We start from the raw sequence: 27,548 nt of genomic DNA, 5'->3' as shown, positions 1-27,548 counted from the left end.
CCCAAGCTAGAACAACCCACATGAAGTGATGAGTAGCATAATCTTAGCCTATACCCAAATGTAATTCATTACCAAGGATTTATGTAACCATACACTACAACCAATGTCTGTAGATCACATTTTCTAGCACCCCCTTCCTTATGTTTTAGAGGCTTTCCTTTGGGTGCATCCCCTCCACCCAAAAAAAAAACTTTGCATCTAGAAGTAGCGCTAGCTCGATAGCACCTGCAGCCTGCTCAACACTTTCCTCCTAGTAGCCCTTTGCTTAACTCAAAGCTCAATAGTCACCTAGTTTAAGTCCAAGGTCATGCACAACTCAATGCACGTCATCTCGACTAATCAATCGCCAAAGTCTTCACGGCCATCATACTGGAAATGCAATGGCCTCCCGACTTCTATTTGAAGAGAAATAATAATATTGGTAAGTTACAATCTAAGGAGGGGATATTAGCACGTCATGAGATTTTATCAAATTGAAAGCAAGATGGCAATGGTCCACACCCGGCATGAGCAAGAGCACGCACAAAATTAGACATCAAAATTTAAGGAAAGGGGGCCAAAGATGTAATCCACAATGCTGCTCTCACCACATTCATGTGGATGGAAAGTAGGATGAGCCACCATTTCAAAAGGGTAAACCATGTGTTGTGCCCATCTCAAAAGCAAGTGTTTGTGCGCCATAATTTGGCATGCTTCCCTAGGTGTATACCTACCTTGTGTGTGCACATGCACGTGCGCATGCGCATGCAGGTGCGTGTGTGTGTGTGTGTGTGTGTGTGTGTGTGTGAGAGAGAGAGAGAGAGAGAGAGAGAGAGAGATCAAAAAGTGAGAATGATTGCTTAAACGTGCCTCTTATAAAAATCAGGCTTCTGTCTTTGAAAGCGAACATTTCATGACATGTTGAAATTCATCATTCACCATGTATATTGATGCGCAAGATGGTAGGTCTGACTAAATTCCATTGTCTTGTTTTTATCACAAACCCACAGTTTTTTTTTCTTAAGTGTTTCTGTGAACTGCAGGTATTATATCACCAAGGACATACATATACAATGTGAATAATTATGGAAGGGGACAGAAACTCTACCCATCATCAAAAAACACCACTTTGTTTTCTCACCATGCACAAAGGTATAAGAGGAGGCAAAACAACTGCTTCCACTAACCAATAACTTCTCTTGCAATAGAGATATAGATGACATCTAAAGAAGCAGTGATTCATAAGGGATATGGTCAATTACAGCGACTTCACTGAATGGCACAAGTGCAGGAAGCAAACAAATCTTCATGCTCGTTATCTGAATCCTCTGAATCACTGCAAACCCAAAGATCAAAGAATTAGATCCACAAACAACACTTGAAAACAATTTAAAAAACATGGCTTTGCAAGTCACAAAATACTAAAACTCATCCAATTGTGAGTCAGGAAGACTTGCATGACATGCATGGATTTCTTTTCCCCAGACTAAATTGGTGGCAAAACATTTTATAAAAATTTTGTACAGTTGGAGCACATCAGAACACACGTATGATTTTCTTGTACAACAAGGTACAAGATATTTCAGAAGTAAAGTGACTACAGCAAAATTACAGAAGGCTGAACTCTCCTGTCAGTGCACAGTGCACTGTAGGTGGCAGCTCCCTCCCAAAAGAGCAACGAAGGGCTCTTTAGAAGTGCACAAAAGGACCTAGCTGGTCGGAATTGATTGGCACGCAAGGGAGTCAAGAGGCAGCCTGGGAGTCCAGTTAGGCCGAATGCAAGCTGTGGTCAGACATTACTTCGAACTTTTGTGGGGGACTTAATTAATGTATTCCCCTTTCAATCCAAGGAGCCAACGTGCAAAAGAACCTATCATGGATACCCTTTTAATAATACCCAACTAACTAATACATCCTCATGAAGCAATGCAACAGGGATGGAATGTCTGCTCCATGCACCAAAACGCATAAGCCATGTCTACATGCAAAGAGTAGGCTTAGGATTAAGGAGAGTTACAGCTCATTCAGGGTCCTATTTGACAAAGGAACAAGTGGCTGTAAGAGAGAGGGATAGTTTAAGCCTATGAGAATGGGGTCCATGAACCAAAGGAGCAAACATGAGAGGACCAGCCAAGAAGGATGGGAAAACAATGACCAGTTTCAGTCTTTTTTTTAGGCCTCCAAACTGCCCATACAGGTCGCCCCTAATGCTCTTGCAGCCAATTGTTGCACCCACCCCCCCACGGGAGAGAAAAAGACTGCTGACCAGCATATTAGGGGGCATACTTGGCCTATAAAAGTACAATCCCTTCCCATGCTCAGCATTCACCTATTCCAGTCTTCTTCAGCCTTGCACTCAGTTTGCAATCATCATGGACAATTCTCTGCAAGTGAGCCTGAGTCTCTTCTGCCTGCTTCTGGTCTACTTCCCTCTCAGCAGATGGTCCTAAGCTGCCGCTTCTCTCTGCACATGTGACACACCCATACTGCGCATGGGCTGTTTCCCAGAAATGGCTGCCACGTGTCAGTCGGCCAGCCCTGGAGGGCAGACGACAAAGTGTTTGTCTGTGCATTTCAAAGAGAAGATGGCAGGGGTCTCCTGGGGGTTGCCTTCAACAAAAAGCTCATGGGGGTTGCAACTTGCTACAGATGCCCTAAGAACAAACATCTGTACCCTCCACCCTCTCATCCTACCCAGCAGATCCTGTTTGTTTTCAGCCGACTCTGAGCAAATCGGCCAGAAGGAGCAGGTGCACAATAAGGTCAGCTAGGCATCCAGGCAGCCTCACGTGTGAAATATGGCCATTTATTGCTAGTCATGGACATTTTATGCTAGTCATGGGCTGTTATATGCAATCGTGGGTCCCTTCAGCAGGCTGACAACAGGCAAGAGATTGCTTTGAGAGTCAAGACCTCCCTGCGGTAGCCATCCCAACAAGTAACAGAGCGGTGCTTGAGGTGGTCTTCCCATCACAAGAGGGCGGCACCTATTAATGCCACACACACCAAATGGAGCTGAAAAATATCTCAACCACCTACTGCTGCCATCTCACGATTCCAGTTGGTGACGACTTCTCTGTCCATCTTCCCATTGAACTTGGGAGGTTTTTGAAGCTTCAATAACTGAGTTCGTTCCTCACAACTCACAAGGCATGGAGGAAGAGCTCGGCGAACCGGTAGAGTTGCCCCAATGTTGAGCCGGTGAAGGTGATGGGAACTATCCAGGGAGTCCAGTTGAGAAGACTCCAAGGAGACCATCGGCGACACGAACAACATCACCCCTATCGACCTCTTGTAGGCAAAGAATGACAACTGTCAGACCAGAAGCGAAGTTCTTTCGGTTCATCCACATCCGCATCTAAAGGGGTGAAAACCCCTCCTTGGGGGAGATTTGCCACTTCGTGCTCGGAATCCTCGTGGCCTTGAGGAGAAGCACGAGCCTCGGTAGGTGATAAATCTGGAACAATAGGTGGGTGGGGGGTCATCTCTAGCCTATCAAGAGGATTAGACATCGCCTCCATATTTGCGCTGAAGCAACGCTGCAAGATGTTCAGAATCCATGACAAAGCAGTGAGAAGAGAACCCAAATAGAGACTTTCCCCAAACCCGACTTGGGCAAGCTAGGGGCTCTACCCTATCCAACCAATCAACGCAGACGGGTGCCATAAAGGAAAAAAATTCCCTACTCTAATACCAACTATAAAGCAACTCTTGTGGTATGTGCTAGGGTTTGAGAAGAGATGAGAGAGAACAGTGCAGTGGAATTAACATACAACACACACAATAGCCCTAATCTACTGAATTATATTATGTACAAGAAAAGGTAGTATAACTAAATTCCGAGTACAAGGGGTCATTAAGAATGTTGTCCACAGTTTGCAGCCTAATGCTCTGCTGAAGTTTCCCCTTGGACAGCCCGTACCGCAGAGATTATCACCGTGAGTTAAGGCAGCAATGGGAGTGCTTTTCTTAGAAGTAAGATGAGCAGGTAACCGGACGACCTGGCACACTTCTGGAAGCTTCTGATGGGGAGAAACCTGTCAATTAGGGTTTAGAGATCATTCATGGGAGACATACACAGAGAAGCAAGGGAGAGAGAGAGAGAGAGTTGTGGGGATAAGTCAACTCATCAAAAGCATGAGTGTGTGACTCCCCTATCACACATGTATATTGCACTTAGTACACATAGTGCACTTAGTACATTAAAAGTACTAAGTGTACTATGTACTATAACTTATGGGCTTGTACACACTATAAGGGTGGGCATAACGCCTTTACCCCAACAACCTCCCACTTAAAGGCAAAGTGCCCTTAAGTAAAGGAAAAGAAAAAATCAGCATGTACATAATAATATACAAGGCCATATCAAGGCTGAAAGTGGCCTCATCCAATGCCCATCAAGTGTCTGCAATGAGCAAACCGCTCCGGAGGCAAACTCTTCGTCAACAGATCAGCCGGGTTGTCATCCGTATGAATCTTAACAAGCTGAATTTGCTTGTTCTCTATCACCTCTCTGATGAAGTGATACTTCACATCCACATGCTTCGTCTTTGCATGAAAGACAGGGTTCTTTGCCAACTGGATGGCACTCTGACTGTCACAATGCAACAATGGAATATCCCCTGTATAGCCCAAATCAACCACTAACCGAGATAGCCATAATGCCTCCTTGCAAGCCTCTGTGGCTGCAATATACTCGGCCTCTGTAGTAGATAAGGCAATGCACTTCTGCATCCTGGATATCCATGACACAGCACCTCCTGTGAATGTAAATACATAACCGGTAGTAGACTTCCGGTTATCTGGATGACCGGCATAATCCGAATCCGTGTAACCATGCACTAATGCATCCTGTTTGCCAAAGCAAATGCACAAATCCTGTGTGCCCTTCAGGTATCTCATGACACCTTTCACTGCTTCCCAATGCTTCTTGCCAGGGTTGGCCATGTATCTAGAAACCACTCCCACTGCAAATGCAATGTCCGGCCTAGTAGCAACCATGGCATACATGAGACTGCCACAAGCTGAAGCATACGGAATCTTGGCCATATCAGCCCTGTCACTATCCGACTGTGGGCTGTCCATAGCACTGAGTTTCACATATGGAGGCAAAGGAGTACTAGCTTTCTTCCCCCCGTCCATATTGAACCTCTGCAAGACTTTGCCAATGTATTCCTTCTGAGACAAATACAACACATGCTGATTTCTGTCCCGAAGTATCCGCATACCCAAGATGTGATTTGCATCACCCAAATCCTTCATATCAAAGGTTTCATGCAGCCTCTTCTTCAAAGCATCCATCTCTTTACGAGATTTCCCGGCAATCAACATATCATCAACATACAAAATGAGAATCAATAGACTGCCATCCAAAGCTTTCTTGGTGTACAAGCAGTGATCTATGTCACTTCTCCTGAATTTCTGAGATTTCATGAATGTATCAAATTTATGATACCATTCTCTTGGTGCCTGTTTGAGCCCATAAAGACTCTTTTTCAGCTTGCATACAAGCTTCTCCTTTCCACTAACTGCATAACCCTCTGGCTGCTGCATATATATCTCCTCATGGAGATCACCGTGAAGAAAAGCAGTCTTCACATCCATCTGAATCAAGTCCAGATCATCATGCGCAACCAAAGCCAACACAGCTCTAAGTGTGGTCATTTTGACCACTGGAGAGAAGATCTCATCAAAGTCCACACCATATTCCTGCTTGAAGCCCTTAGCCACTAATCTGGCTTTGTATCTTGGCTTTGCATCTGGTGCAACTTTGAGCCTGTATACCCACTTGCATGGCAAAACTTTCTTGCCTGCAGGCAAAGGCACCAACTTCCAAGTTCCATTTTTATGCAGAGAATCCATCTCTGACTTCATGGCACGCTCCCAAAGAGCCTTGTCTGCCCTCTGTAAAGCCTCTTTATAACATGAGGGCTCCCCACAGTCAGTAAGCATCAAGTAGTCAACCCCTGGAACAAACCTGTCAGGGGCTCTGGAGGGTCTTGTGGACCTCCGTACCCAATGACCATCATTTGCAGGTTGCTGTCCAGCCTGCATATCACCCATTGGTGGCTCCTGTTCCATGCCATAAGGCTGAAAAATCATGCCCGGTATCTCCTCCAACTGTGGTATATCCATAGGGATATCTTCTGCCATGTCTGGCTGTCCATTTGGACCATTTTCAGCACCATTTAAGGGCTGGTTTTCCTGCTGTAATGGCTGATTTACAGCCCTTTGTTGTTGTCCATGATGTCCATCGTCATCAAAGATGACTCTGCCAGGCTCCTGTTGCCTTGCAGGCTCCTTATACATGCATGTTTCATCAAAAATGACATCATTGCTGCGTATGATCTTTCTATTCATGGGATCCCAAAGTCTATACCCCATTTCACCTGTGTCACCATATCCTAGGAATATGCATTTGTGAGACTTAGGATCAAGTTTGGTGCGCATTTCCCTGCGTATGTGCACGTACGCAACGCAACCAAACACTCTCAAGTGCTTGTATGACGGAGGCTTCCCTGTCCATACTTCTTCTGGCACTTTCCCACCAAGCCTCGTGTTAGGTGACCTATTTATAAGGTGAACGGCTGTCATAACAGCTTCAGCCCAAAAACCATGAGGTAATGCAGCATGTGACAACATAGAACGGACCTTCTCCTGTATGGTCCTGTTCATCCTCTCTGCTGTCCCGTTTTGTGGAGGATCATAAGGAGTAGAGAGCTCCCTCTTGATGCCTTTAGCATCACAAAAGTCCTGAAACTGTTTGGACATGTACTCTCCACCATTGTCGGAACGCAAAGCCTTCAGTGTTTTGCCAGTTTGATTCTCAACAAGAGCAACAAACTTCTGAAACACTGAGAATGTATCACTCTTCAAACGAAGAGGATAGACCCACACCTTGCGTGTGGCATCATCAATAAAAGACACAAAGTACTTTGCCCCTCCCAAAGAAAGCTGAGGCATCTCACATACATCTGTATGCACAAGCTCTAACTGAGCATCTTTCTGTCCAAGAGCTTTCTTGTGGGGGCACTGTAGTTGCCTACCATATATACAATAATCACAAAACTGAAAACTTGAAAACTTTAGAGAAGGCAAGTAACCCAAACGAGACAATTGCTCCATTCCTTTGACACTCATGTGTCCCAACCGGCTATGCCACATAGAGATTTCCGGCAGCTCGGTTGCATTTACATTAGCATGGTGACAAACACCTGCATGCATAAAATAAAAAGTGTCCACCTTAGAGCCTCTGGCAACAACCAGTGAGCCCTTACTAATCTTCCACTTTCCACTACCAAATGTGGTAACATAATCAGCATCATCAAGCTGTCCAGTAGAAAGCAGATTCTTTTTGATCTCAGGCACATGCCTGACATCATGGAGCATAAGCTGTGAGCCATCTGAAAATACAAGCCTCACATCACCTCTGCCAAGTATCTTGCATGCATGGTTATCACCCAAATAAACAACTCCTTCATTGCCAGCAGTGTACCTGACAAACAAGTCTCTGCAACCTGTGACATGAAAGGAGGCACCTGAATCAATGATCCATGAGTGCATACCATGACCACCTGTAAGAAGTGAATGGGCATCAAGTGAAGAAGTAAATAGGACCTCATCCTCACTGCCACCTGCATGTGACACATTGATTTCTTCGATCTTGACTCCACTTTTGCCCTTTGGCTTTACATCTTTGGCTTCATCCTTCTCTTTGTCTTTGCCTTTTCCTTTTTCCTTTTGATCATTTTTCCATTTGTAGCATTGCTTTTTGATGTGTCCCTTCTTGCCACAATAATGGCATTCCAAATCCTTTTTGGAGCGAGACTTGCTCCTTCCCCTTTCTTGGCTTTTCCCCCTTTGCTGGGATCTCCCACGTGCATTCATTGCATTTGACTTGCCAACAGAGTTGTTCTTCCTGTTCATCTCTTCTTGAAGAAGAGCACCCTCAACATCTGCATATGACAGCATAGCATGCGAATTGCTAGTGGCTGTCCTGAATGTGTCCCAACTCTCTGGCAAAGTGCATAACAAAAAAGTGGCTTTGAACTCATCGTCCATTGCCAACTTTTGATTAATGACCTGGCTGACAATACCATTAAACTCATTGAGATGGGCTGTCATAGAAGCCCCTTCCTTCATCTGAAGGCCTATGAGTTTCTTCAACCAATACACTTTGCTTGAGGCACTTTGTTGGGCATACAAGTCCTGCAATCTCTGCCACATTCCCCAAGCTGTCTTCTCTTCACGAATGCTGAAAAGTAATGAGTCTGACACAGACAGCATGATAGTAGATCTTGCCAGCTCATCCATATCTTCCCACTCTTCAGCAGTAAGAGAAGCGGGCATCACACCCCTTTCTTTGATAGGCTTGTGCTGCTTTTTCTGAAGCAACACATTGTAGCACTGGGTTTGCCAAATGTCATAGTTATGCGAGCCTTCAAGCTTCTTAATGTGAAGCAATGAAGAGCTCTCACCTGTGGTTGCCATAGCAAAATACAACCTGTAATGCCTGACTCCCTGCAAATGTGCAAACACTGCACCAAAAGATGTGCAAACACTGCACCCAAAGCACACAAAGTGCTCACAAATGTTCTCCCAAGCTTTATCTCCCACTGCGGAAGCAAGAATGCAACTTTTCTCCCACTTTTTGTGATGAAAACACCAAAATCTGGTTGCTGCAGATTTTGGACAGCACCTTAAATGTGCTCTTTTGCCCTTCCAAAGTACTGTACAGCAGTACTAAGCGCTCACCAATGATGTACCAAACCTGTACCGGCAATTTCAGCAGCTGAATTTGAACCTTTTGATCACTCAAAACAATGTACAGCCATGCCAAAACATGCACAAAGCTGTGCCAAATCTGTACCAGCAGGTACAGTAGCAATAAATGCTCTCCTGGCTGTCCAAATGAGTAAAAATCAGATTTTTACAGTCCCGTACACTGCATACAACAGTCCCGAACAGAAATTGGGCAAAAGCCCCTTGACTGCAAGCTGATTTTTAAGGATTCAAGGCATAAATGTCTTGCCTGCTGCTTTGCCAAGATCAACAAGCATACAAACTTGAAAAGCCCCTTGATTTGAGATCAATTTCTGATCATGCATGGTACATTGACGCACATGAAGGCATCCAGAGTGTTCAAGATGCTTCCCCCTGGCCACATATACATCAAATACATGAAAGCCCCTTGATTTACAGGCACATTGAGTGCTTGTAAGGCATCAACACATTATCCACAGCATCAAATGCGATTGCCTGCATGCAAATCAACCAAATCGGCACAAAAGCCCCTTGATTTGCACTGCAATTTGCTGCAATTTTGCTGCAATTTTGCCCAAATGTGCGATTTCTCACATCATACAGCATGTATGAGTGCTTAATTGCACAATTACATCAAAAGCCCCAAATTTCGACATCCAATTTCCTGCAAATTGATCCTGATTTGACCAATTTCCTGCAAATTTATCCTGATTGTGACCAATGTCACCCAATTTTGCCAATTTTGCTCAAAAATTGAGCAATTGGGCACCTGTACCTGCTCAATTGATTGAATTGATAAGAAATTCGCAAAATTGAAGCAAAAATACCTCTGAAATTACTGATTTTTCTTGCAGGAAAGGAGAGCGTCGATTTTGGTGTTGATGCTGCTGCTGATTAGTAGTTGGGGGCTTGGGCTGGCTTTCTTCGTTTTCAGACGAGGAGGTGCTGCTGCTGCCGCCACCAGGACTGCTGCTATTTTGCTCTCTTGGTTGTGTTCAACACAGTCCCTCCGCAACACTGCAGCGGACACCACGAAGCTGTGACTTGCGAACCAGTAGTCCAAGCTGCGAAGAAGAGCAGCTAAGGGAGACGACCACAAGCTGTGACACGCGTAGCTCTCCAAGTGGGCGACTGGACTCCACGGGCGCAGAAGACGTTGGGTGACGAGTTGTGGGTTGCTCGCCAGAGAACGTGTCCTGCCTTTCGCTCTTCACAATAGCTCGTAGGCGTGTTCGTCGATGGACGCCCGACTGCTGTGCGCTTCTTCGATCACGTCGGATCCAGCGCTAGCCTCCTCGCTCGTGTTTGCCTGTGCGTTTGCCTGCGCCGTGTGCTGACTTCTCGCTCGTGTCTGCTGGGCAGCACGCCTGGCTGCTGTCCTCGCTTGGCTGCTGGGCAGCTGGGGCAGCCCACGCTGCAGGCTGGACAGCAGTTGAGCCAGCCCACGCCTACTAGCTGGGCAGAGACCAGGCGACCAAAAAAAAAGGACAAGGCAATCTTCAGATCAGAATTCAGCACGACCAAAATTCAGCATAACAGTACAACTGCTCCAGGGCTCTGATACCAGTTGATGGGGAGAAACCTGTCAATTAGGGTTTAGAGATCATTCATGGGAGACATACACAGAGAAGCAAGGGAGAGAGAGAGAGAGAGTTGTGGGGATAAGTCAACTCATCAAAAGCATGAGTGTGTGACTCCCCTATCACACATGTATATTGCACTTAGTACACATAGTGCACTTAGTACATTAAAAGTACTAAGTGTACTATGTACTATAACTTATGGGCTTGTACACACTATAAGGGTGGGCATAACGCCTTTACCCCAACAGCTTCTACCCATGCTCTTGAAATCTGTCCAACGGTTGGAGAAAATTGAGCGTTTTGTGGATGGTTTGAAACCGTCCTTGCATGTGATGTTCGTGCGCATTGACCCCATGATCTCTCGGACACAATTCATCTTGCTACTCCCCTCGAGACAAGAGGGTGTAACATGTAGCAAAATTATGCGTAGATGTAGAACCCTGTCACAGTCTCACAACGCCTTCTTTATCCTGAGTTTCACGAGTCTTTAGCAATCCACTTTATCACTTCACAATTTAAGAGAGGAGAGAGAGAGAGAGAGAGAGAGAGATCTGTACACCTTATTGGGTCCCAAATTACTCACTAAAGGGCCCCCTCCTATTGCTAGGAGTATTGCGTTATTATCTTTGAAGAGAATGAATGTATGACCGACTTTGAACTGTAGATAAGCCAAACACAAGACCTTTGAAAGACCAAGAGTCAGGCTGAATTGTACCCAGATGTAGAAGCACCAATGATGACCAATCTCAATGCCAATGCACTCTTCCAAGGGAATGGAGGAAGGTTGCGAACTGAGGCTGAGAGATGGGCTGCTTTGGGACTGTTCTAGGCTGAAAATCGAGATTATGCACTATAAATGAATGAACAAACTGCGTTTACCTTCACCTTGAGGGCTAGAGCAAACGATGTGATGTATGAATGCTTAAAACTGCATGAAGGCTGAAAACACAAGGACCAAAGCGCCTCCTTCCTTGGCTGAATTCTGGATGCTGCGTTTTGATGATGTATGCTCAAGATGCTCAGGCGATGATGTTCCAATAGGCTGAATGCTAAATCGATTGTGCTTGAATGATGAGATGCTAAGAATGATGCAAACGATGGCTATTTATATGAGCATGTGGCTGGTCGGCTAGCTGTAAAGCTGACCGATTGTAGGGCATATTATGCTACATGACTTGCTCAAGGTGATAAATGCTGAAATAATGTTAATAATGCTGAAATAATGCTCTTGAACCTTTGAGGGGTCCAATAAAATCCTGGCGGAAATAATGATGTAGCCCAAGTATTGAAAGTAACGCCGAAGATAGACTTTTTGGCATTTATGTAGAGCCCATTATCTCGCAAAAGTTGCAAGACTTTCTCCACATCTTTCTCATGCTGCTCCGCAATGGCTGAGAATATAAGTATGTCATCAAGAAATATGAAAACACACTTACCAACGAGGTGTTGGACATCATCTCCTTGTTGCTAGCTTCATGTTTGGTGTCCTGTTTTAGCCTCTAGGGCTGACCATGTTAGCTTGAGGGGCTGGTCACCCCTCACTTATTTTTCCCATATTTTATCCCCACTTTATGGAGTCTTGGGCACTTTTTCCCTAGTTGTGAGCTGGTCGGCTGCCTACATCTGGGCATAAATATAGCCGGCCATACCCTCACTCTTATTCACTGCTTAGCATTGTTTGCTGCAGTCCCTCGCATGCGAGGTCTTCTCCCCTCTTGCTCGGGACATGTATTCTTGGTTGATGATATTGAGAGCAGGTCTATACCTGTGTTTCCTCTCCATCTCTCTCTCTCTCACTCTCCCGTGTTTCCACTTTCCCTTCTTCCATTGTGCATTCTATCATGGTATCAGAGCGCCGGTTTCTACAGTGTTGGATGCTCCCTCCTCAGGTGGTCAGATCTGCGTTTTTCAGCAAGTGGACAGATCTTGATTTTTTTCCTCTTAGGTTGCTGCTTGTCGTTTGCCTCTTCCACGCACTTCTCCATTGCAGCCCCATGTTCTTCCTTCATCGGTTTGGCCTCTGAGAACCCCTTTCACAACTATTTCTGCTCTGTTTTCAAGGCTGGGCACCTAGAGTGCTGCGTTTTTCTACAGGTGGTTGTCATCAGCAAATTGCAGTGTTTTTCAGCATCTTCCCCCTTGTAGTGTGAGCTGCATGTTCTGTGCAGGATAGCAATAGCATCTTTGCTGCGTTTTTTTCCTCCTCCAAGTTTTCTGATGCTGTTTGCTGCTCTGGGACTTGATGATACCATATATCTTCTGCTTTTCCAGAATTTGCCCCATCTCCTGTCCCAAACACTTCTGCGTTTTCATATTTGCAACCATGGTGGTTGCGTTTTTCTGAGTTGTTTCTGCTGGTAGCTCTACCTTCACGTGGGCTCCTCCCGTCGAACCCAATGGTACCTTCTCTTCAGCGTTTTTCCTCATGAGGTGTGGAACCTGGTTGGCTTGAATTTTCAAGTTTGCAGCCCTCTGGTTGGCTGCGTTTTCTTGGACACAGATCACTTGCAAAGGAGGTTTTGTTTGGATTGTGGCTTTGGAAGCAGTTTGGTACTTGAGGAGGATACTGAATTTCTGATTTCAATCAGCGGTTTGCTGATTTTGGAGCATCTATACCTGTGTTTTGTTCTTGGCCTACCCAGTTACCCAGTTTCTTCATGTTCCTTGCCTTCTGTTGGCGGTGGAGTGCTGTTTTTTGTTAGACAGCAGTGTTTTGGCTGCATTTTGCTTCCCACAGGACTTTTCTATACTTAGAGGGGACCCTACTCCACCTACTTCACTTGAGGATCAGTTTCGGGAGCTGTTGCTGTAGCATATTACACCACACAACTTGCTCAAGGTGATAAATGCTGAAATAATGTTAATAATGCTTTATAAATATGCTAAAAATGCTGAATAATATTCTCAAGCTTCTACAATGGTCTATGTGCATATGGGATGACTGATATGCAAATGCAACCATGATCTAATGCAAACCCTAAGGCTTCTACTTAGTACTGACTCTACATGCATGAATGATTCTCTCTAAGTGGATCAAAGGACTTGACTAACTGACTGACACTCTAAGGCTGAGGAATGACCTACATAGCTCGTGCCTGACTGAGGAGTACAATGGGACTACAGCCATAGTTGCCAGGCATTTCATGAAACATGTTTCATAAACGTTTCATTCATTTTCCAGAAGTTTCAAAAACGTTTCATACAAAAAGGGGGGGTACATGCCTCAAAATTTATATACAGGTTTATGATATGTTAAAAATATGTTGCCTTCCCTGCAAAACAATATTAAACATGCATCATTTACACATTAAAACATGTTTACAAGCTAAAGCTAAAGCTAAAGAATCTGGGTGACCCAATTACAGTGGGCACACAACTGAGTCACTGACCAATTGGCATAAATAAATTGGCAACATCAAGAATCAAGATCTGGATTTCATCATTAGTAATGGCACTCAAAGTGATCACAAAAAGTTTGAATCCTCAGCTGATACAAAAAAAAAGTAAACTGCAGTCTGAAATACACAAAGTAAAGCATGTTGAAGCTTGAAAGATGCAATCATGCATGAATGATGACAAATAGTAAACTAGAGGAGCTTGATAGTCCCAAAGACTAGAGTCCTCAATATGGAGTGTGGACACTGCCAACTAGGCACTCAATCCTCAACATCCTCGATGTCCTCATCAGTACTCTCCTCGGTAGACTCAATGTCACTCTCAAAAGACGATGATGCTGGCTCAGCTGCCCCACTCATCTTAGCTGCTGCACTAGTACTAGCACCTCCTAATAATGCCACTATAGATGCTCGTGTGCCATGAGTAGGTGCCATCAACTCCTCATACAACATGGCATATATGACGCGCTCCTCGTGCGGAATCTCTAGGACATCTTTCATCTTCTCAATGTCGATTTTATCGACATTGACCTGACGAGGCTCTATCGGATTGCCCGATTGCTCAATTAGGCGGAGATTGCAATGGCAATACACCAACTGCTCCAACTGAGCAGTAGACAACCTGTTCCTCTTCTTTGTATGGAAGAGGGTCCATGTGCTCTAGTTCCTCTCAGCAGGACCCAAACTGCAATCCTGTGAGAGGACTCGAATGGCGAGGCGTTTCTGCCATTAAAATACAAAAACTTTGTGAGTACAGGATACTAAAGTCTAAGTATAATCATCATTAATCAATGTATTATGTAAATTACAGACTTGTCTTTTAGAGTTGTACTCACCAAGTGAGGGCTACTCATCCCATACTTCTCCCACCATGAGACAGGCTGAAGCTGTGTCTCTCGCATGCATGCAGTCTGTCTACCAAATGCGTGGCTGGCATTCCGATACACTAGCCGCTCATCCTCCAAGCGTCTCATGAGCTCCACGTCTCCTCCTGTCCATTTATGAATGTAATCTTGCCATCCATCTTCCAACTCTTCATTAATATACTGGGCCTCACTATGCCAGAGAGGGTGCAATATGTGGGCAACCGCGTGGATTGGTCTATGGAACCAATCCCAACGGTCATTCCAAACCCGTCGAATGTCCTCAACCCTGAAAATTAGCCATGAATGATCAAAGCTATCAGCTCACTCCTACAGGCTACAATAGATCATAGTATGACACAACTTACAAGTTACAACAAGAAGGCAACTAGTTGGAAGTTCAGTACCTCTCGTCTGTCAAGACTCAAGAGAGTGCATGTCATGTGCATCAGCAATGCCATGGACATTTCTAGGGCTAGATCCAGAAGAGGCAAGCAGATAAAGACTAGGAACCAGATAGAGTCAGACTATGGAGCATGTGGCCAGTTTGGATGTGGAGAAGAACCAGGGTACAGTCGGCTGTACCAGAAAACAGGTCGGCTGACGTGGCAGCAGCAGGCGCATGAAGACAAGGCCAAGATCACCCAGTCGGCTGAATTAAAGCCATTTAATAAATTCAGAACTGGCCGACCAGCAGTCGGCCAGTTTTCAGCAGCTCCAAAGAGCCTATAAAAGGCAACAAGGACTCATCATTGAAAGCATTCCACCCACTAGGGGTGTGAGTCAGTAGGAGGGTCCCATAGGGGGCCAGAATTAGGGTTTATCACCTTTTCAAGTGGGCAGCCAAGTGCTGTACAGAATTGTACCTTTTTTGTACATAGTATATACTGAAATTCCAGCACTTCTCACTCTCTCTCTCTACTCTCTCTCTACCTGCGTTTTTGCATCATGGTGCGTTTTTGTATCAGGAGGTCTTCAAGAGTGTTTAGGGCTGAAAGACGACTACCCAGAGCTTCCGCGCGTTACATTGGTATCAGAGCATCAGGCTCAGCTACGCTAAACGCTGATTCAGTCCCAGATGATGGTGTACAGGTCCAAGGTACAGGAAAGTACACGGATTCGAAGCCCAAGGCGGGAACACAGATCGGGAAGAACTCCCAGGAGGTTTGTTGGTGGTGTTCCACAGTGCCAGATGGGGATGTCAGTTCCGTGAGCCAGATGGGTTCTAAGGGAACGGTCCCAAGGGAGGTTGATCCTCCAAGGGTGATGTGAGAGTGCCAGACTCAGTTCCAGGAAAGAAGACCAAGACGGTGTTCAGAGTCAGGGCAGGAATGGATTGTGGACTAGAGGAAGACCAGATGCATAGATCTTCATCAGAGACAGAGTGGTTTGGAGAATAGAATGGAGTTTCAGAGAAAAAGGTTTGCCAGGGATGGATGATGACCGAGGGACTTCGGGACAGGATTGGGATGATGACAGTCATCCAAGAGCAGGTTGGATTCCCGTCATCAAGTTTAGCAGAGGGGGATGTCATGTGCATCAGCAATGCCATGGACATTTCTAGGGCTAGATCCAGAAGAGGCAAGCAGATAAAGACTAGGAACCAGATAGAGTCAGACTATGGAGCATGTGGCCAGTTTGGATGTGGAGAAGAACCAGGGTACAGTCGGCTGTACCAGAAAACAGGTCGGCTGACGTGGCAGCAGCAGGCGCATGAAGACAAGGCCAAGATCACCCAGTCGGCTGAATTAAAGCCATTTAATAAATTCAGAACTGGCCGACCAGCAGTCGGCCAGTTTTCAGCAGCTCCAAAGAGCCTATAAAAGGCAACAAGGACTCATCATTGAAAGCATTCCACCCACTAGGGGTGTGAGTCAGTAGGAGGGTCCCATAGGGGGCCAGAATTAGGGTTTATCACCTTTTCAAGTGGGCAGCCAAGTGCTGTACAGAATTGTACCTTTTTTGTACATAGTATATACTGAAATTCCAGCACTTCTCACTCTCTCTCTCTACTCTCTCTCTACCTGCGTTTTTGCATCATGGTGCGTTTTTGTATCAGGAGGTCTTCAAGAGTGTTTAGGGCTGAAAGACGACTACCCAGAGCTTCCGCGCGTTACAGTGCATCGGTTAAGAGCCTCTCCAATCCGGTCCATGAACTCGTACAAGAGTCCAAGAGTGCTGCCCTCCGTGGCAGTGATGCGAAGAACACTATAGATTGGTTGAAGAGCTCTCAATAAAGCCTCTACCTCCTTCCACCAATCTTCTTGCATCACAGTCCCTATTGGACTCTCACTACCCTCTCAACCACAATGAACATATATGCAAACCTGGTTTGTGAGGGCTTCAAAAGCTCAAGGTCACTATTTGGCACGAAACATTGCCAAGACCTTGAACCTCTTGGTAACAAACTTCACCAAGCTCGACTCCCTCTAAAGGAAGCATAAAGGCCACGATTATCCCCTAAAAGGGGTCCTTTTATAAAGGCTTTTAAACCTTTGTCCCCTCCAAAACCCTTTGTCCCCATGGGTTATGAGAAAAGACTTTAATCACTTGGCCCCCTTCACACTTGGGGTTGTCCACACATGGGTTTACTTTTTGACTCCAATCTGATGCCATTCACACTGTCCTCCATGTCCCCGTGCACACCTGCATACTGTCCAGAGAAAAACACAGGGTCGTGACAAGAGGTGACTATCACCTCTTCCTTTTGCATAAATGACCTCAACCTTTGAGATGCGGGATCTCCATGCTTCAAGCGAGGTGGATTTTTGAATTTCAGCTCTCCATCTTCCCCCTCTTTGATGTCACCTTTGCGGAGGAGGTAGGAAAGTGCCAACTCCCTTGGCTTCTTGCCCACTTCCCGTGCCATGGACTCAAAAATCACATCTACCATTGCATCGGCTTTCCTTGCTTCAATGGCACTTTGCACATGGGGATCTTCATGCAAAAATTTCAGCTCTTGCTCTTGTGCCTGCAAAAGCTTTCTCATATGCTCCATTTCAGCCCTCATTGCATCAGGCTCTTCTTCTAGCATGACTGTCTTTCCTCGAGACAGTTGTCCCTTTGAATCACTATCATTTACCCTTTCAAGGGGCTTGTGCCTTCCTCGTAAAGCATCAGAACCACGTGAAGCACTTGATGGGCCCCTCGAATTAGGCACTTCAAAAGGGTTGCCTTTGCTGTTCATTGTGTTAAGTGTGCTAGAAGCGGGGTGTCCAATACACAGGTTCGTTTCCCCACTAAGAAGAGGGAAACAACCGTGCTCTGATACCAATGAAACCGATCCCGTCAAGTGGGAATAGACTCCGTTGGACACCCACACGCGTAATAGCACAACTTAATATCACTATTTGAAATGGACAACTTAATAACAATTGAAAATTGAAATGAAATAGATGGAGACCACCACTGGGGCCGGAACGGGCCGACACCCCCCTCAATATATGATATATTATTGGGAGTATTTAACAAATACAATGCTCCATGGGTTCAATGAACCAGATGATGTCCATGTACAAATGAATACAGTACCAAACAAAAGGCTCGAAGTAGATGTTCAAAGGAGAGCGACCACTTGAGTGGTCCAGTCTCTGCGGTCCTGTGCCTTCACTGGACTCCGCGGAGAGCACCACACTTGTGTTTCAGGACTACGCACAAACAGGCGCTCCCGTACTAACGCCTGGCTCTCCCGATCTCGACACCTTTGGACTGTGGTTCTCCAAAAGCTTGGACTACCCGGCACCGAACGGGTGTTAGCCGTAGAGAGAATCCTTCATCAGATTTACAACAAAGTTCTTTACTTAAATCTGAATTCACTTACTTGTAGCTCGCAGATGGAAGACCAATACCCGAGGTGTCTGTGTGCAGCTACTAGTGAAGGACACCAAGACACAGCAGCGTGTCGAGGAGAAGAGGAGTAGCTGCCTGTGGAGAAGGTGTAGCCACCTAGGAGGTGCAAAGCCACCTGTAACCGCCTATGGAGGGAAGGTGTAACCGCCTGCAGAGGAGCATAGCCGCCTGCTGTGCAGGACACAGCCACCTGCTGTGGAAGAGGAGGCGTAGCCACCTATGGAGAGGATGAGGAGACGCAGCTTGCTGTGGGAGGTGCACAATCGCCTGCAGTACACAGGCGCAGCCGCCTGTATGGGAGGCATGTATCCTCACTAACCCCAATATCCTCAAGCACAGGCCCACAACTGCGTCCTACCATAAAGGGTCCAACTGCTGTACAATGGAGCACTGATAATGAGCCATCTTGTCACCATGCACTACAGTGTAGAGTGCATGTGACAAAGAGAGTTCCAAGTCTAGGACTCAACAGAAAGTCCAATAGCAAAAGGGCAAGAAGATTGCTATAGATGGAGCTCTTACGGCCATGGAGGACAACAAACAATTCTAATGGGAGTGTGTCGCAAACATGACTCTCCGAGGGAGTTCCGAGCCAAGTGACTGGTCGATCAATGTTTCAAGTGTGGCTACACTGAGCACATCATAAAGGATTTTCCAAGGACCTTTGAGGAGAAATCTGAGGCGGCAGCTTCTTCATAACCAGAGAATGAGTGTGAAGGAGATTTGTGTGTGTCAGCTTCTTTCACTTCCCAGGTTGAGCACACATCAAGGGTGCAGCATTGCTTGGCACACTAGGAGGAAGTTGTCACATGCGGAAGCTATGGGTAGTCTTCTTTCAGCCCTAAGCACTGCATAAGAATACCTAATGCAAGAACGATCAGCTTAGACAAAGAAGAAAGAGAGAGAGAGATGGCTATATTTTCAATATATTCATAAAAGTACAAAAGAGTACAATGACTATGGCTTTAGGCCTCAGGTCTCTGAATCCACTCCAAACTTGATGTAGAGATCTATGCATCTATTCCACTTTGTCCCCTTGCCTTCTTGCCGTGTCCTTGAACACAAACATGAATCCTTCTTCTTGAAACTGATCTTGAATGAACTTCATCCCTTGGTGCTGCATGTGCGGGAGCCTTGTTGTACTGATCCACAACCCTAATCCTGATTAGAAACAAGATGCAAATTTAAACACGATTAAGGAGAGAGAAGAAGAGAAAGATAGTTGGTGTCAAGGTTTTCTTGAATTTTATATGGTGTAAAAGGTTGTTGAATGCTTGTACATAACTTAGGCCCTTGGTGACCGCTGGCCCCTACATGACTTCTACTGACTTTCTATAATTGATGAATGATGAATGACTTCAATGACTTGCTGAAAATGCTGAAGTATGCTTATATATATCCTGAGGTGCTAATCGGCCAGCAGGACTGCTATTGGCCATATCTGGACATGAATATTCTTGAAAAAATATATAGCTGCGCTGACTTTCCTGCTGTCCCATGTGATTGGTCTTCAACCTGGTTGCTACGGACTACTGCCTAGACTTCCGCTGGCTGCCAACACCGGTCCCATGCCCCTGATGCTGATGCTGATGCTGATGCCCTAAATGCTGTCCTAATCAGGGATTGATGATGTTCATGTGGAGGTGTAGCCATGGCACGAGCGTGCACGTGACACTCCGAGTGCTCCATAAAAGCTTCTAGGGCAGTCTCAACTGGCTACCAACGCTCATGCAACTCTCCCCTTGGGTTTGTGTCACAAACCGGTGCATGGTTATACAAAATTTAGCACTGAATTCACAAGATTACCATCCTTTGATCACTACCATATCCCACATACACAGCCATACATCTTGTCAAAAGTACATAGCAATTGAATATACAATTTGGAAATACTGAAAAAAAATGACACTACACTAGGGACCAAAAGATGGGCTAGTTCCCCCCCTCCCTTCCCCCTTGAAGGATTTGTATTGATTTCACAAGTACATAAAACCGGTGGCCTCGCCCAGCCATACACCACCATTTTCTTCCAAAATAATTGAGCATGAAAACAATTCACAAATGCTGTACTTGCCCATAAGTAGCCCAGCTACAAGCTAGCAATATGCTGCCAAGCACCCTTCGCCAAGGTGGTTCCAAACGTAGTGAACAATACGTTTAGTACGTTTGGAAAACGTGCTAAAAAGATTCCAAACGTAGTGAACGCTGCCCCCGATTTATATATACACAAAATTTATAGTTTACTTATAAAATTTTGAAATATGAAGTTTGAAGATTCATCAATGAACATTAAAGCACTTACTAATACTATACAACCTTTAGTTTTAATTTTGCGAGAGGGCGAGGGAGAGAGAGAGAGAGAGAGAGAGAGAGAGAGTTGAGCGCCGCATAGAGATGCCCGCAAGAGAAGACTTGAGCGCCGCATAGAGACACCACACAAAGGACGCCACACGCATGTAAGAAAAAGTGAAAAAAAATGACGTTGACTTGTCTCCGTTTTTTTAACCTATAAAATCAAAAGTGCACGTTCACTAACGTTTCCAAACGTTAGTGCACGTTCACTAACGTTTCCAAACATCAGTGAACGTTCCAAACGTTTGGAACGTTTGGATTACATCCAAACGTAGTTTGGATGCAACTATGCCCTTCGCCAGGATTGCCCAGCAATCCCGAATAAAATGGAAGCCCAGCTTTCTGCAAATGTAGCTTAGCTTCAATAAAACCAACCACCTAGTGGCTGGAAATCAGTCTCAAGACAATGCCCAGCACTTCCCAAGGGTTCTCCCGCATAGAAGTAGTAGCAACCGGAACAAAAATGATTCTTCCACAGCTTCAATATTTGGGAAAAGTCTTCTTCTTTTTCAAGCTTGAATGGAGAATCTCAATTCTGAAAATCAGAATCATAGTCACATTGAGGTGGGAGGGATCTCATCCTTCAATGTAGACCATGTTTGATGTCCTTGTTGGTAGTTTTCCAATGTCCTTAAGTTACATGTCCTAGTGGATATCTCATCCTTCAAAACTCAATCCCAATTGAGGTGGGAGGGATCCCATCCTTCAATATAGACCATGTCTTGGTTGTTTTCCAATGTCCTTAAGTTACATGGCCTAGTGGATATCTCCTATTCAAAACTCAATCCCAATTGAGTGAACTTTCTAGATATAAAATATCATTTCTTCATTGAGCATGATTATTGTGAACATTTTTTGTTGAAAACATAAAATAATGGGCAGATGAAGGGACCTTGTTACCATTCTATCACCCACATGTTAATTGTCCTTACAGCTTAAGGTATTGTTTTGTAACTTAAGCATTCACACAATGAACAATTATAAGTCTTCTTTAAAATATATACTTTTAATATTCAATGGTTGAAATGTCTCACACATTGATGAGTGTCATGTAAAGAGTGGTGTAGGTGTATAGTTTTCCTTGGGCAACATGTTAAAACAAGAAGATAAACCTAAGTTAGAATTTATTATAGTTTCTCTTCTAATTTGTTTGTAATGCCATCTCTCTCTCTCTCTCTCTCTCTCTCTCTCTCTCTCTCTCTCTCTCTCACACACACACACACACGCGGGCACGCGCTCCAGCAAGTCAATGCTTTTAGTCTATTTTAATGTATACTTTACTATTATTCAACTGATATGATTTATGATTGGTAAACTATTTAGTAGCTAGTTCACAAGACAATACTCATTCAAACTTCAATTGAAAAGTATAGCTACTTTATATGCCTTTAAGTTAACAAAAGTCTCGATAAAATACTCTCATATGTCTATGTTTAAAAAATACTCTGCTAGGACACCCATGCATATGTCGAGGAAGATATTCATGGATTGGTGAGAAATTATCGAAGTGAACTGGAATTGAAATTGGATCTCGTTGGTTGACTAGCTAGTCTTCAACTACGGAGAGTCCGGATGACATTTTGATTGTAAAATAATGGAACTGGAACATTGAGAATCATGATGGAAACACTATGGTTTTATTGCTCGCCACACATTCGCTTGCCTCACCCACGATTTGCTCGCCACGTGCTCGCCTGATCGCCTGCTCACGATCGCCGCCCAAGTGCCCTTGGGTCACATGCACTCTGCACTGTAGTGCATGGTGACAAGATGGCTCATCATCACATCAATGCAACATTGTACATTATTAGTACCTTTTAGGATGATAATTGTCGTACGCCGTGACCCCATTGTAATCCTCAGTCCAAGATAAGTCAGGCACGAGCTACGTATGTCATTCTCAGCCTTAGACAGTCAGTCAGTCAGTCAGTCAGTCAGTCCAAGTGCCTTAACCCACTTGAAGAGATGCATTCATGCATGTAGAGTCAGTAGAAGCCTTAGAGTTTGCATCAAGACATGTGTGCATTTATGCATAGCATCCATTCCATATGCATGTAGGCCATCTAGACCATTGCAGAAGCCTTCAGATATCATCTAGCAGTCATCAATATTTCTCCAGTATTATTCCCATATTTTTCAGCATTTATTGGGCATTTTTTACATCATTTATATATTTTTCTTGGACAAGTGCAGTCGGCCAGCCCTATAGCCAGCCGACCAGCACCCCATGTCCATATAAAGAGCTCATCATATCATCCATTTATTCATTCATATCATAATCAGCATTGAAGACCTCATCGCCTAGAGCCTTCGGCACAAGGCAGGTTGTAGGGCCAAAGCACAAACTGTAGAAGGCTGGAAACAGTTGATCATTGCTGAAAATGAGCACGAGGGAAGCCGGTAGGGTGAGAACCCTTATATATCCCTCCAGAGAGCTAGTCGACCAACGCCGAAGCAAACCGACAACTATCCAGTAGCATAAAATGCTATAAAATACCTAAATAATATCTACTAAATATGCCAATGCAGGGTCTCATAAAATGACTAGTACAAGCATGAAAAAAGGTGATGTAGATCCTCCAGAGATGATATATTCCAACATTCTCGTATAACTCTTCAAAGCTGCAATCCTCTCCATTGGAGTGACGATCTTGTAGAAGGACTATTTGAAAGAAGCTATTTCCTACCCAGGTTAGACCTAGGCTAAGACTTTTGTTGATCCTATAGGCCCCTTTGAGTGTGGTACTCTTTGGTCATCACCCAAGAGTTTGGAGGGCCATGGCATCAAAGCTTTTGTCCTCATCCCTTAATCCCTATTCTGAGTTTTCTTGGGTTGTGGAATGAATTGGTTCTTTGCCCAATCTTCTCTTGAGCAAGGTAAAACTAGTCTCTGCACTGGCATCCTCTCCACCCGGGGGCTACAGGAGGTTCAACATCCATTCATGCTTGGCATGCCCTTACCAATTCTTGGGCTAGTTCTAGCCTGCTTGTTTCTTCAATAGGATTGGGATATTCTGTCAACTTCTTAGGCAGGTTGCTAGGGTCTATGACTAGTTCTTCCGGATCTCTGACCTATGCTACATGCCAAAATGGGCTGAAAACGCAAAAACATCAACTCTAATTTGGTTTTCAGACTTTGCACATTGAAGCTAGGGCTGAAAACATTATTGCAAGGACTGATCTAATGCAAAACAAGGAAGCCCTAATTTTGGCTGCAAACCCTAATTCACCATGCACAAATTCTACCTAGGGTGAACCTATGTTTTGCTACCAATGTCACGTAAGTGACATAGTAGAAAGACTAAAACATAGATTAACGTCAAGCACACCAAAGAATAACGCTTATCAAACTTATCTTGCAAACGCCTTGATAGACCTAATCTCCTGAATATTGCAAAACATGAATATTTACAATGATAAACTTGGATCTTGGATGCAATCCTCGTTATGCATACCAATCTACTCACGCATAGATAACTTGCTGATTCCCAGCTTTGCGATGATCTTCAGATGTTGCTCGCGTGGGCTGAAGACTGCAACAAATAGTTGTATTCACCTTGGGGCCTGGGCTTGTATGTGTGCAAGAACTAATGATATGAGATGCCTAAAATCTAAACTACCCTTTGATGGGGTAGTCGGGTTCAAGTTGACCAGCCCTTTTATGAGTCATTTCTTGTGTTCATAGTGCCCAACTTGTGTCCCAACTTTTTGTGCAAGTCCTAGGCACCTCCAAGCACCTATCACGCTGCCAAAACAGCCCCAAACAGGCCATACTCTGCCACGTACTTTGCCTAGAAAAGCGATTGCAAGTAGAAAGCATGTCCACATGGCAATCACATGGGTGATGCACGTGACATGTAGACAAGTAGAAACATTGATGCTTAGCATCAAATCCCATGGGCTGTGATTAGTTTCCATGGTTTGCTACAGCCCTTGGGCTGACTCAGGCTCACTGCATCAACTCTAAGGAGTAGATGAACAGAAGGAGCTCACAAAATGCCAACACTAGGAAGTACCTAAACAGTTGAAGAGAAGAGTTACAAAGTTGAGCAGTATTCGTGCAAAACTGTTGAGTCTACAACATGAAGTTGCATTCAAACCCTGACACGTACCTCAAGATGGGAAACTATTGAAGGGCCTGCGCGCACACACACACACACATGCACGCGCGAGCACACACACAGATTATATTATCGCCTCTAGAGACCAAAATAAAAACTCGGCGACAGGTAATGCAAGTAGAAAATCATAATAGAAGTATGGTACATATAGAGTGGAGTGTGCACAAACCATGCATACTCCATGTGTGTGGATGTGTGCTGGAAAAAACAGAAAAACTGATTTAGTGCTACAACTGATCTAGCTGGGTCTCAATGATTGTGCACTTGTGCAAAGCATAGTCACATGGGACGCAAAATGGGGACAAGGAACGGGGAAAAGATTGAGAATGGCCATTCCCTATGACTATGACATGGGACAGGAATGGGAACGGGAAGATGCTGCCCTCCCCAACATTCCCGAGTCTAAAAATGCCCATTTCCTGTGACCATGGTGCAAAGTACCTGCCATTGTCCACAAAATGTCATTGGCTGCCAATAAAATCTGGAAAAAATGGATAAATGTGTGTGTGTGTGTGTGTGTGTGTGTGTGAGAGAGAGAGAGAAAGAGAGAGAGAAAGAGAGAGATCAAACTACTCATGTGGTGATGGAGATGGCAGAGAACACTTCCATGTGCATATGAAACACTCAACCCCATAAGTTCACAGAAAAATTAGAGCATAAAAAGAAGCTTTGAATGTGCACATAGGAGGAATCCAACCACACAACTTATGGAGCATCAAATCAAAAAATACAAGAGTACCTTGGTTCAAATTCCTTCACTTGAGTAAGTTGTTTACCATGGTTGTCCAACCATTTTATAGACCTTTTCTCAGGACACTGGGCAGCAGCAGTGGCATTATCTTTATCATTTTCTGACTTTGTGTCCTGTGGGGTACATGTGCGGTTCCGAGACCATTTCAGATTACTCTTCAGTGGGGGCCCAAGCTTCACTGCTGTGAAATCATTAGGAGGCTCTGAAGTGTCATCTGCCAGGAACGCATCTCGAGGGGGCGGAGGCGGAAGGGCCTCCGAAACCATGGGTGTCACTGAAGCATCCCCTTGCCAGCTAGAGGGATGGACAGGTTCCACCTTGAAAGAGGTGGCTTCCTGACCCACAGGTGCGCAGCAGCAGCACAAGTAGGGGGCATACCTATGCGGGATGTGCTTTGCAGACGCCAGCGGAACAAACAGGGAGGAGCACTTATGTTCAGCCAATTCTTTGCTTACAGATGATGCCCTGCTTTCTACTTCAACCATGCAACCCCGATCATGAGAAGAAGATAAACAGATGCTTTAAAATGCCCTGCTCTGTGCTTCAACAATCATATTGTTATCGTTTTTGTGACCCTCATCATAATTGCCCTTGTTATTATCAGCATCACATCATATCTCTAAAGAAGGCAATCCTCTGATATCATCATCGCATCATCTCTCTGAGAAGGTGATCCTTTAACATCATCATCATCACACCATCTCTCTAAATAAGACTATCCTTGTCTTCTGACTGCTCTGCTTTCTGCTTAGACTACAGATCTCTCCTTATAATCGGCATTGTCATCGACGAGACCATCTCTGTACAGAACGCAATCCTTTAATTAGATCTTTTCTTCAGCCATGGATCCCTTATCAGCATCCTTTCTCAAACAAGATCTGTGTCTCTCTTCTCAGAAAGCGCCACAGAGAGCATCACACACTGAAATTTTCAATCCCCGTTATGCACGCGATAGCTTGTGAGAAATATTGAAAAGAAAAGCATTAAGAGGCAAAGTATTCGCTCTCTGTAGAAAACCTTGCTGCTTTCCTGAAGGAGTGGGGAAAGATGTGAAGAGAAATGTGCACCGTGTCAACCTTCTTCTGAAGCGCTTCAAATCCGGAAAAAAAACGCAGGAAAAAGCAAGGCTACCTGTGCAGATAATGGATGCAGCGACCGTCGCCGTTTTGGCGTCTGCGCTCCAGGCCCCTGCTTGCTTCAATGTGAGAAAAATGATGAGAATGAAGAAGGCCATGCCATTGCTGAGGCCATTCTGACTGACAAGCACAATGCGCCAACAAAAGCACGTGCGAGAAACCAAAATGGGTTATGGCTATGGCGAGAGGCAGAGGGTACTATGAAGATAACCCCAAATTTGCCCCCTTAATCTAGTCTAATCACGGTTGTTTACATGTACATATCTCGATGTATCTCATCCTTGATTTGGTTTAATCATATTTGCTTGTGGCTCTCCTTAACATCTTAATCATATTAATTATCTACTATCCTTCCTCTTTTGCCTCTTAATCTCACCTTATGCCCCTTAACATCGTCCTTAACCCACTTACTTTGTCATGTTTACTTGGCCAACACAACTCAGGAAAAAAACCTTTCATTAACTTCAAGTTCTTAATTGAATTTTCAAGTGTGGCACACTCTCTCTATGCAAGCAAGACTCAAATTCCTTATTATGAGACCCTTACAGGGCCCTTACAAGATAGGTACCAAACAAGTGGGTGAGTGTGCCTTTTTTCATAAAGAGGAGGATCCCACCTTCTAGCACCAACCTCATGAAAGTTTTCTTGTAGGCCCCCCCTCCTAGTGCCTCTTACTTCTCGCATGCAATCTAACTCTCCAGTAAAACTACTCCACTATCCCTTTCATGCACATCTATACACAAACATTCATTTTGG

General features: G+C 44.7%; 2 protein-coding genes across 4 annotated transcripts; both read right to left on the bottom strand.

Annotated features, from left to right (window-relative positions):
• Positions 1-826: 826 nt before the first annotated feature.
• On the bottom strand, positions 827-27,312 carry LOC147604114 (uncharacterized). 3 transcript variants are annotated; one of them, XM_086795346.1, is made up of 3 exons: positions 26,788-27,312; positions 25,645-26,685; positions 827-1,315 (listed from the first exon to the last, which is right to left on the bottom strand). In XM_086795346.1, the coding sequence occupies exons 2-3, from the start codon at positions 26,139-26,141 to the stop codon at positions 1,249-1,251; spliced, it is 564 nt and encodes a 187-aa protein (XP_086651472.1). In that variant the 5' UTR covers positions 26,142-26,685; positions 26,788-27,312; the 3' UTR covers positions 827-1,248. The 3 variants fall into 3 exon arrangements, with proteins under 3 accessions (XP_086651472.1, XP_086651473.1, XP_086651471.1); XM_086795347.1 differs by having other exon boundaries at positions 25,645-26,456; XM_086795345.1 differs by having other exon boundaries at positions 25,645-27,312.
• On the bottom strand, positions 13,877-16,853 carry LOC147604115 (uncharacterized). The gene is made up of 4 exons (XM_086795276.1): positions 16,701-16,853; positions 14,991-14,997; positions 14,557-14,906; positions 13,877-14,443 (listed from the first exon to the last, which is right to left on the bottom strand). Exons 1-4 carry the CDS (start codon positions 16,851-16,853, stop codon positions 14,381-14,383), a joined length of 573 nt encoding a protein of 190 aa, XP_086651402.1. The 3' UTR covers positions 13,877-14,380.
• Positions 27,313-27,548: the final 236 nt, after the last annotated feature.

This window comes from Cibotium barometz, chromosome 62 (assembly GCF_041138505.1).
Source record: "Cibotium barometz isolate CiBa-2024 chromosome 62, ASM4113850v1, whole genome shotgun sequence".
NCBI lineage: Eukaryota > Viridiplantae > Streptophyta > Polypodiopsida > Cyatheales > Cibotiaceae > Cibotium > Cibotium barometz.
Note: the sequence above shows the minus strand (reverse complement) of the source record. Positions and strands in the feature narration are given on the sequence as shown.